Consider the following 11633-nt stretch of genomic DNA (forward strand, 5'->3'; position numbering starts at 1 on the left):
TAGTCATCTTGGAAGAACCAAAAACTAAAACCACAAGGCAATACCACAAAATATCTACCAGAATGACTAAAATGAAAAAGAAAAAAAAATACCAAGTGTTGGGGGATGTGGAACAACTGGAATTCACATATCACAATCACCTTGGAAAATGATTTAAAAGTATCTACCAAAAATGAACATATGTATATTCTATGACACAGCAATTCTACTTCTAGTCATTCCACCCAAGAGAAATGCACACATTTCCCCATAAAAATATACCTTACAATGTTCATAGAAGCATTTTTCATAGCTAAAAACTAGAAATTACCCAATGTTCATCAAGAGTAGAATAGATAAATTGTGACATATCCATATAATGGAACAATGAAAAAGAATGAACTACTGTATATGCAACATCAGTAAATCTCACAAAAATGTTAAACAAAAGAATCCACACACAAAAGCGCACTATATGATTCCAATTATGTAAAAAGTACGAATACAAGCAAAACTAATATATACTTCAGAAGGCAAACCAGTGGTTATCCTTGAAGGTACAGGGTAGGTAGTAACTAGAAAGAAACACGAGGGGCTTCTGTGGTACCCATGATGTCTTGTTTTTTTGATCTGGGTGCTGGTTACAGGAGTATGTCCAGTTTGTGAAAATTACTTGACTGTACATTTATGATATATCCACTTTTCTGTATGGTACCCTTAAATAAAATGCTTTTAAAAGCACCACAATTAAAAACTCCTTATGGCATTAATGTCCCCTCATGACCAGGCCTATCACTGTCTACATCACATAATGTCTTGACTCCCACCAGTGTATCCTACACTCTAACTATCCCAAACTTTACTGATCCAATTGCAGGAAGGCATCCATATCCAAATCTCTGTTTCTGTTGACCAGTCCCCCAATGCAAACATGCTTCTACCTTCCATAGATGCACATGTTTTCTCCTCCCAGGACCTGCCACCGCCTTGCCTCCTTGGAGAATTCCCACTCAGTCTTCAAGGCTCACCTTGAGAATCCCGAGGGTCCTATCCCAGCACTCCTTGCTCAGTCAGCGCCTGCTACCTGCACCTACTGCATCCTACATATCCTAAACTATAACACTGACCTCATTCTTTGGTAACTACTTATTCATTCATCTCCCCCAATAAAACCATAAGCTCCTTGAAGACATGAATAGTTTATGTAGCACAGTGCCTGGCCTACGGTAGGTACTCAAATATGTGTTGTACAAATTCCAGGTGATACAGTTAGGGATTCTCCCAGTTCCCTTTTTTTTGAGAAACAGACTCTTTAGTCTAAAGAAGCTTTAGTCTAGAAAAAGCAGACATGGAAAGTGGTAGTAGAAGGTCAAGAAAAAAATGAGCAAAGACAAACAAAGGCAACTCTAAGAAGAAATACGAGTGGCTAGTGGATACATGAAAGAAGCTCAACCTCACCAGCAATCAGAGAAATGCAAATTAAAATGATAATAAGGTGCAGTAAAATGATAATGAATTATCATTTGGGGGAGAATGTCATTAAACTTAACAAAAGTGTAAAGATAAGACATATAGAAGTTTGTTCATAGCAACATTGCTTGCAGTGGAAAAACACTAGAAACAACCTAGATGGCCCACTGACAAGAAAATGAATTAATAAACTCTGGCATATTAGTACAATGAACTACTATTCAGCTGTGAAAACAAATGAACTACCACAATATACACTGACGTGAATGAATCTCAAAATTAATGTTAAGTTAAAAACAGCAAGCTGTAGAACATACATGATATATAGAGAGAGTTCAAAACATGCCCAACTAGGCAACGTATCATTTGAGGATGTAGTAAAAATATAACAAAAAGCAAGGAAATAAATATAAAATTCAAGATAGTGATCACTTCCATGGAGGAAGCAGAGGGTTATAATCTGCTAGGGGCTTCAAAAGCATTGATAACGTTCTATTTCAATAGTGTTCAGAAGAAACAGAAATATGTTCTATTTCTTTCTTTTTTTTTTTAAAAGATGACCGGTAAGGGGATCTTAACCCTCGACTTGGTGTTGTCAGCACCACGCTCAGCCAGTGAGCGAACCGGCCATCCCTATATGGGATCCGAACCCGTGGCCTTGGTGTTATCAGCACTGCACTCTACCGAGTGAGCCACAGGCCGACCCGTGTTCTATTTCTTAAGCTGGGTCTTCAGTACACAGATGTCCATTTTATTGCTACGCTTTAAACTTCCCACATATCAAGACCTCTTTCTTTCTTTTCAGTAGTTTTTTCTTCATATAAATCCTGCAAAGATCATTTTTAGACCAACTAAATGACAAATATTAAAGATACTAGTAATATCCAGGATCAGTGAGTATGCAAAGAAAAAAAACTAACCTCATCTATTGTTGAAAATAGTATAAACTTTTATAGAATTTGGAAATTAGGTGCAAAAGCAGCTAGCCTCTACAGCAGCAGTCACAGCCACCATGCAGATGGTACACCAGACTCTCAACTTCATTGACATAAGGAGAGGCATCAGCAGAAACTAAAAGAAAAAAAGAAGAGGTCCCCTCTCCCTGCAAAGCACACTCCAGAGTAATAGACGCATCTGATGTATGGTAATTGGGGAGGATTTGATCACACCTATCTCAGTACTGGACAGATCATCTAGGCAACAAACCAACAGAGGAACAGTTAATCTATCAGATGGAGAGAATGAATCTATGGTTATTAAAGGGGAACGGGGGAGAGGAGATGGGGAAGGGGAGAAACTGGATAAGGGGAATAAAGAGTATGATTTGTAACAATGAATATGCTAATAAAAAATATATATAAGGTTGCACTCTAACCAACTGGGAAAAAAAAAAAAGCTTTAACAACGAATATGTATTTGTGCCACACTCCTATAATAAAATATATACAAAGGGAAGGAAAGAAAAAGTACTAAACTTGGAGTCAGAAATGAGGTGCCTGAGCCCTGACTGACATCTGTTAATCCTTGAGCAAACCACTTAATCTCTCTGGGCCTCAATTTCCTATCTGTAAAATGGAGGTGATAATACCAGCTCTGCCAACATTTTAGGCAGGGGAAGCAGATGTGTAGAAACAATGTGAAAGTGCTTTGCAAATCATAAATCACTTCACAAAGGTGGGGCAGCATTATTTTCTCAAGTAGCTCTGGAAAGTCTGCAAAGGAGGAAGGTGGGGGTGAAGCAAAATTGTCTAAATGATGCCAGTAAAAAATTTAGGGCTCTCTCTGGCACCTCATCCTCCAGAGCCAGAGCATGCAGTCTTGTCTACAAGGCCACTGACCTCACCCCACTATCCCAACCCAGAACTAAGGAGGGAAAAACTGGGTCTCCTCTCTGCTTGGTGTAATTAGTGTTTTTCTGGAAATAGAGTGACCTCAGGGCTATCAGCAAGCTCCAGGGAGCCTTAGGAACACCCCAAAAATGTCTGGCAGGGTGGTCCTTACTGGAGACTCTGAAAGGCAAGATGGGAAGTGGAGCCTTCTTCTCTAGGGAAAAAAGAGCAGCGTTAATCACAAGGTATGCAGCCTCTAACCTCATAAACATTCTTGGGGAGAAGCCCAGCTACCTCCAAATTACAGGCAGCCTCTCTACTCTGTTCAAACAAATCTCCAGCTGTGACTCACTCCTCCAAGTAGGGAGGGGGTAAACACATAGCTGAGGGGTTAGAGATCAAGACTGTTTAAGGAGAGATAGGGAGATAAACAGGAGGCCCTAGGGAGATAGAGAGGGAGGCCCCACAGGTTCTCACACCAGGGGCTCATGTGAATAGGGCAAAGATCTATGGGAAAAGCCTATGTTTCCCCAGCTCCCACTCCCCAGGATTCTATGGAGCCACTAGGACTGAGTGGTGGGTGGGGGTCAAGGGTAAGGTTCTTTCTAAGAGAAAGTAAGAGAAGTGCAGATCCCCCAGGAGGTGAAACAGCATCCTTAATTCATCTTCACCCTGTATCCGCTCCTCCATCACTTTCTCCCTCAAGCCCAACCTCTCTCCTACCCCAAATGTACATGGTCTCTCAAGCTGCTGCAGTAGCAGTCACCTTAATTATAATTTCCCCAGTCTGAGAGATGGGAATAGCCAGCCCCTGTAACAACAGCTCCCAAGAGGTCAGGATGAAGAAAGCCCCACAAAGCCAAAGAATGCCAAATGAGAGGGTTGGGTGCCTACCCCCTAAGCTCACAGGTTTCAGGTGCTTGGGCCTGACTTCTGCAGTGTTCTCTGGGCCAGAGATGGCCCTTTGTTAAGTATGACACAAAGAATCACTCCCTTTCTTCCACCCCACAGATTAGCCAACAAAACAGGTGTTTGCTTTTTATCTGGCTACCTACCCAGAGGCATGGGCTAGACAAGCTCTATGCAGAGGGCTGACCGGTGATTGGGAAGTGAAATGAGAAAAAGGGATTTGGGTGGCACCCTAAATGGGGCTGCCCTTCTCACTGCCTGGAGCCCTAGCAAAGGAGAACACTGGGGCTTGGCAGTAAGTGTGTGTATGGGGAGGGGGGTGGACTCCTGAACCCAAACTCTGAAGGAGACACCCTTTTGCTGAGACAGTCTCTCCCCAGGACTCCTGCCTAGTGCCTAGCCAGCCTGGAATGAAGAGCAAGTTCCTCAGCACCCCCTCCTCTCAAAGGATCACATAAGTGACTCTGCCCTCTGTAGTCTCTGACTACATTGCTTCGTGATTTTTCTGTTTATGCCCACAGACTCTAGAAGACCATTTCCCTTTTCTTCCTTCATCTACCCATCCCCATACTACCCTATATTCTCTTCTCTTCCTGCCTCTGCTGGCCAGGCTTAAATCCAGGCCACCAGCCTTACAGGCACATACCTATTTCCCCAACTAAACCTTCCCAACTCCTAGGAAACACAGGTATTTCACAAGACTCTGTATTGTGACCCAAAGAGGCATGTACCATAATTATCAGCAGGCAGGGAAGCTCATCCCACTCGCTCTGAGCACATGTGTCTGGAACCGAAACCATCTAGGGACACACCCCCCTCCACCCCTTAAAAATATGGGCAAATGTTGGTGCCAGTTGCCTGTTGATTAGGTAACCTTCCTCTTTCACATTCTCCCCTTGCTCTTCCAGCAAAGCTCAGCATTCCCCAAATTCCTGGCAGGCTTGGAGACAACAGCTGCAGTGCTCCTAAAAGTAAGACCCTGGCAACGAATGGGGGAGATAGAATAGTGAGGAGGAATTCGTGAGCTGAGTTTGGGGCAAATCTCATGAGTGGAAGGAACAGGCAGTCACCAAACTTGAAAGGTTCCTCTGCCCAAAAGTTAGTTTCTTCTCCACCCAGATGTCACAGAGCCAGCACTTCCACCATTTTAGAATTCATTCATTCCTTTGGAATAAGCAGCAATGACTCCAGATGAATCCTCTTTTAGAATGCAAATATTCTGACTCAGCAATTCCATTCCTGGGTTTTTCTTGCAGAGAAACAAAAACACATGTCCGCACAAAACCTTGTACACCAAAGTTCATAGCAGCATTATTCATAATAGCCAAAAAAGAAGAAACAACTCAAATGTCCACCGCCATTTCTCCATGATGAACATACCTAACATATCCATACAGTGGAATATTATTCAGCCATAAAAAGGAATGAAGTACTCATTTCACATTACAATGTGGCTATACCTTAAAAACATCATGCCAATTGAAAAAAGCCAGTCACAGAAGACCCCATACTGTATGACTGCATCTGTCCAGAATAGGTAAATCCCTAGACAGAAAAGTAAACTAGTGATTGCCTACAGCTGGGGAGATTGGGGGAAAATGGGAAGAAACTGCTAATGGGCCAGGATTTCTTTATGAGTGATGAAAATGTTCTAAAATTGATTTATTGACAACTGTACAACTGTGAGTATAAGAAAACCCACTCAACTGTATACTTTAAGTGGGTGAATCATATGGTATATTAATTATTTCTCAATAAAGCTGTTATAAAAATATATATAAAGCTCACGGCAAGCCTTCAATAAATCACAGATCTAGTTTAAAAAAAAAAAAAGAGTGGAGCTCAGGTAAGACTTGGCATTAAAGAACTTCAGCTTCTGAGGTCCTAAAGGAATGTCACCTATTCCAAGGTAAAGACAAGGGTTCAGACTGCAGCTAATGAAAAAATTCTAAATCTACCCAGGAATTGAGAATCTCTCTGGCCAAGAAAAAAAAAAAAAAAGAGAGAGAGAGAGAGGATAAAAAATATGTAAATATTCTAAGAAAGGTAACACTGATAGATTACTTAAAAAGAATCACCTATCAAAGAGCCTGGAGCAGCAGAGGACACCAGCTGCCTTGGCCATGAAGTCAGAAAAGGAGAAAAGGGGCACAGAGAAGGAAGCCAAAATATGAACCCTGACCATCACCCTGTCTCAGACCAGTCCTGGCTGAGTTAGGACTAACAAACATTACCTTCACCCTAGGTCTTTCTATAGGCCCCCCTCCCACCCCAGGGACCCTCCACTGGCAGAGGAACCTGGGTCATCAAGGAAAGGGGAAAGGAACATAAAAGAACAAATGTCATCATGATGAGAAGAAGCAAACCTTGACCAAACCAGAGAGTTCCCAGACTCTTCTTCCATCATTTGGCCAGGGTACTCAGATGAGGTTAAAACCGTCTAGTACAAGTAAGAAGCAAAGAAAATAATAGGTGACATGTGAGCACTTATTATGTGCCAGGCACTGTGCTTAATGTTTCATATGCATTATCTTATTTAATACAATCACCTATGAAAAGGGTACAATTACTACCCCTGTTTTGCAGATAAGGAAATTGAGAATGAAGAAATTAAGTAATTTACCAAAGTGATCATGGGCAAAACAAATATCAAAGCCCTGACTACAGCCTACCTTAGATTCTCAAAACCATGCTCTTAACCACAATGCTATTAACAGAAATCATAGTACACCAAAAGACTGTAATATAATTACATTAGGAAGATGGGAAGGGAGCATGTAAGGGATAGGAATATTAATCTTCCTATAAATCCCATAACAGGAAGTCAATAGACATCTAAAAGAAATATCACTATAAGCTTATTATTTAAAAACATGGAGGTGAACACCAGACAAAACAGCTACTAAAAGACTTGAAACTCCAAGGTCACAGGTTTTAGACCCCAGATCCCATACAGGCAGCAACCAAAATAAAAAAAGAGTTAAAAGTGGTTACTTCCATGGAGCAGAACTTGGAGTAGGCGATTGCTATCTTCTTTTAGAAAACTTCTGATATTATTAGATCTTTTTAAAATCATAAACATATATTTCTTTGATAAAAAATGATGGATAGAAGGAAGAAAGGAGGGAAGGGAGGGAGAGAAGAGGGATGGATGGATGGATCACCCATGCTAAAGTCTAACATTCTTTTTTTTTAAAAAAAGATGACCGGTAAGGGGATCTTAAGCCTTGACTTGGTGTTTTCGGCACCATGCTCCCCCAAGTGAGCTAACCAGCCATCCCTATATAGGGATCCGAACCCATGGCCTTGGTGTTATCAGCACCACACTCTCCCTTAAAGTCTAATGATCCAATGTCATGGACATCTCTTCTCTTATCACACCACTTCCATTCCCCTCAACTAGGTAACAATACTTGGGTTTGTTGTTGCTTTTTTTTTTTTTTTTTGGCCAGTGCAGAGATCAAACCCTGGACCTCGGAGTTATCATCACCACACTCTAGCCAACTGAGCTAACCGGCCAGCCTAACACTTCAGTTTGCTTTGGATAATCTCCCTCCTTCGCTGGGTAATCAGGTGAGCCTGTCAGTCAAGGAACCCTGTCTTGCCCTGGCCAGGGGACAATAGCACCCTCTCCCTGGAATTATCAGCAGAATGGGAAAAAGACCTAGAATAGCTGGAACCAAAATCACCCGGAAGTAGAAGGCCTCCATTAGTTCCTTCCACCTACCCAGGCCCCAGGACTCCCTAGGTTTGGACTTTTTAAGCTTTCCCTTAAATTCTGTGAGCTGCCCCATTTCCTTCTAATAAATTCCTCTTCTGCTTAAGTTAGCTGGAATCATTCTCTGTTGTTTATAATCAAAGGAAGTTAATGGAAATGTCTAATAGAAATGAGCTTAAGGTTTATTTGTTCTTTTATTTGCCAGTATAACTTACTACAGTGGCTTGCAAACTTTTCCAACCTAAAAAATATATTTTACATCACAATTCAGTAAACAAACACATGCATATATAATATGCACACATATCTATAACTGAGACAAAATTTTTGCCCAAAATGTTTACCCTCACTAACACTCTGAGTGTTAATTCTATTATTTTTTTTTTAATGCTGGTTTCTGACCCACTAAGTTTATTTCAGATCCACTAGTGGTTATGGTCTGCAGTTTTGAAAAACACTGGCTCCTTGTATCTGCTGCATCTGCCTCCAACAACAAAAACAACCCAGAGAGTATATTAGCTATATTTCCATGTCCATGTGTGGTACACTAAGGCACATGGCCTAACTAGTGGGGAAACACCAATAGAGCCCAGGGTCCTGACCCCCACTAGGATACTCCAAAGAGTTCGACTGTCTACACTGCTGACTCCAAAAGAAACATCTGTTCATTTATTTATTCACTCACTCACTTTGCACATGCGCTGAGCACTCATTCAATGGTGTGAATATATGACAGGCTCCTAGGGACTGTCCAGAGCCATAAATTCTATCTGCAGGCTGGCTCAGAGGAGAGGAATTCAGGACAAAGCCTGTCTCCTGACTAACTGTTTACCATCTCCTCCCCCTCCTTAAGGGCCCAGGAATGTCTTCAAGTTGAGATACAGGCGATGGTTATTTCATTCTCAGTTTTGGAATAAAATAAGTCTCAAATTCAGCCTAGAAAGAAGGAATAAAAGGGAATTTCTGTCTCCCCTTGCTCTAGAGGTTTTTGGCTAGCTTTAAACTGATCAGTGGCTGGAGGCTGTCTCAATTCCATGTTCACTATTTTCCTACAGACCCTGTCTGCCCCACCAGACAAGCAGCAAAAACATCAAGGATACCAGAGGTCAACATTTCATTTTCAATGCTGCCAGTGCCTTCTTTCTGGATCTCTTTTCTACAGCGAGCAAAAAAGAAGCCCAAACACACCTCTCCTTTATTTAGCTCATACCCTCTTCCCTGCTTCAACCATTCCAAAACAGAGGGCAGGAGGAAGGAAGAGGACTTGAGACTGACACAACAGGGGATGGATTTTTTCCATCTCTTCAGTGTTCCATAGCTGGGGGAGTGGCAGGAAACAAAAGACCGGGGGTTGGGGGACCAGGGTTGGACAGTAGCAAGGCCTGTATTGTAATGTGGCAGAAACACTCATAGCCTGGGTGGAAATGGAGAGGGGGCTGTGAACAGAATTAAATGATCATCTGTACCCTAAACTTGAAATGAGCACTTAGTCTACAAATATTCTTTGAAGAACAGCCCTAATCCAGATGCAGTTGGGTTAACTCTACCTCAGGGGCATGCTGAGACAGGCATAGGGCAAGGGAATTAGATTGGGGGGTGGGGGGAGATACAAACTCCTCATCACCTTGGCTCCCATTTCACTCTCACCCACAACAACTTGGATAATCGATGAAACAGTACACACCCACTCTGGGTTAAATTCCCCAGCAGAGCCTACAAACACTCAGCCACAAATTACCCTCCTCTACCTCTGGAGAGGAAAAACCATATGGTCAGCTGGGGGGCGGGGAGGAGAACAGGTACTGGGAGCCGAGGAATGAGGGGAGCAGGGCAGACCGGCTTGCACTGGAGAACTCCCCCTCTTTCCCCAGCCCTCACCCCGTCCAGAAGCCTTCGCATGGGTCATACTTCCCTTCCCTTCTTAGCCCAAGTCCTGCATCCCCTTCATCCACTAGTCCCACGCTTGGCAGCTGGAGACGGAAGCAAAACCAACAAACCCTCCCAGGAAGCTATCGGTTGTCCGACAGGGGGAGGGCAGGAGAACTGCAAGCGGGGAGAAGGACAAATCCCAGAAGAGAGGTGACTCCCAAGCGGAAAGCCCTATCCCCCCTAACTAAAAGTAGAGTCTGTCAATTTCGACGTAGCTTGAGTTCTACCGCCCTTTACTCGTCCCCCACCGAGCTGTAGGATTACTTTCTATCCTTTTTCGCGTTACCGCTCACCCAAAGCTCTTTGAAGTGCCTCTGAGGTACCAGTACCCACGAAAAAGCCTTCTCCGCCTCGTCGGGAAACAATGTCCAAAAGAGCGCAGGAATCTGACCCTTGAGCTCATTCTCCAACGACCCAGTCTAGCTGCCCACAGGACGCCTGAGTAAGGCGCACTAAAACCCGCGGCCCAAGCACGGGCTCACAGGCGCCGAGTCCCATGCAGGTGCCGCAGTGCCCTCCCAAAGGGTAGGGACGCCCTGAGCCCTCGCGCCTCAAAAGAGTCTTCATCCTGCGACTCCCTGGGACTCCCACTGCCTGCCACGGGGCGACAGAAAGGAAAAGAGAAGCGACGCGAAGGGCTAACCGCCCCGAGCTCGGCACCAGGTGATGTAACGAACTCGGCGCGGCTCACGGGAGGGGCGGAATTCGATACCAAGCGAAGGAGGCTGTGTAGGCGCTATTTCTTACCGCGGTCCGGTTCTCCGGGTTTACGTCCACCAGGGTACACCAGTTCCGCGTCCCGTTCATCTTCTCCCCGCCGGGGGTGGCAGAACGGAGCAACCTCTCGACCCTGGGGTCCGGCTCCTACTAAGCGGGCGCCAGCGGAACCGCCCCCTTGTATACGCTCGTCGGGGGTGAGGGCTGAACAGGTCACGCCCTAGGATGCTGTTCACCAACCAGAGCGAGGAAAAGGGTGAGGGGGCGGGGCCAAGAGGCTTCGGGACACATTCCATTGGCACTCGCTCAGATTGACATAAAGGTGAGGCTTAGAAGCGACCAGGGGCTGTTTAGTTTTTTTTCTTTTTTTTAATTTGGTGGCTGGCGGTTTGGGGAGCTGAACCCTTGACCTTGGAGGCTTCTTAATTAAACAGTTTTGTTTGGCTTATGTGCCTGTATCTCAACATTCTTCGTTAGTCTTGTCTCCTCCTTTCAACTCTCTAGGATGAGTGTTGGTCAGAGGAAGTCATCCTTCCTGCCCTTAGAGGATAAGGAATTGGAACTCTCAAAAGCTTCCATAATTCTCTCCCATATACGAGGGTACTTCAAAAGCTTATGGAAAAATAGAATTAAAAGATAATACGAATATTTCCATGAACTTGTTGAATTAAAAGTTAATATGAATCTTTTCTCAAACTTGTCGAAGTACCTTCCTATAAGCCAGCAGACCTGAGTAAACCTTTCCTCCACCGTAAAAAGGCAGACACCAAGGGCCAACTCACTCAGACTGGCCTGAGCCAGTCTGGCAGGTGCCCTTCCCTGGCAAGAGGCCCAGACCAAAGTCAAAGCCAGCTAGGCTCTGGGTGGGGCTTGTTTTGCAGACGTTATTATACCCAAACTACCCTTACACGGTTGGGAGAGGCGGGACACATCACCTTAAAAGGAATTTGTATTCTTGAGAAAGGATGAGCCTCAACTTCTCCGATGGCATTTGCTCCCCAAGCCTAGGCTGAGATCTAGAAGAGAGGGTTGGCCAAGCAGGACCCTGGAGCCTCTTCCCAACCCAGCTGCTCTCAGCAGAT

At 44.1% G+C, this 11633-nt stretch overlaps 1 protein-coding gene across 1 annotated transcript in view; it reads right to left on the reverse strand.

The window, feature by feature from the left end:
• The window catches only part of TUFT1 (tuftelin 1), a 39080-nt gene extending 28439 nt beyond the window's left edge, over nt 1-10641 (reverse strand). Inside the window, exon 1 of the mRNA XM_008575159.1 lies at nt 10582-10641. Coding sequence (XP_008573381.1) covers nt 10582-10641 — 60 coding nt within the window. The remainder of the gene's footprint in view (nt 1-10581) is intronic.
• Between the last annotated feature and the right edge of the window lie 992 nt (nt 10642-11633).

The sequence above is a fragment of the Galeopterus variegatus genome, unplaced genomic scaffold (assembly GCF_000696425.1).
Source record: "Galeopterus variegatus unplaced genomic scaffold, G_variegatus-3.0.2 Scaffold1148, whole genome shotgun sequence".
Classification (NCBI taxonomy): domain Eukaryota; kingdom Metazoa; phylum Chordata; class Mammalia; order Dermoptera; family Cynocephalidae; genus Galeopterus; species Galeopterus variegatus.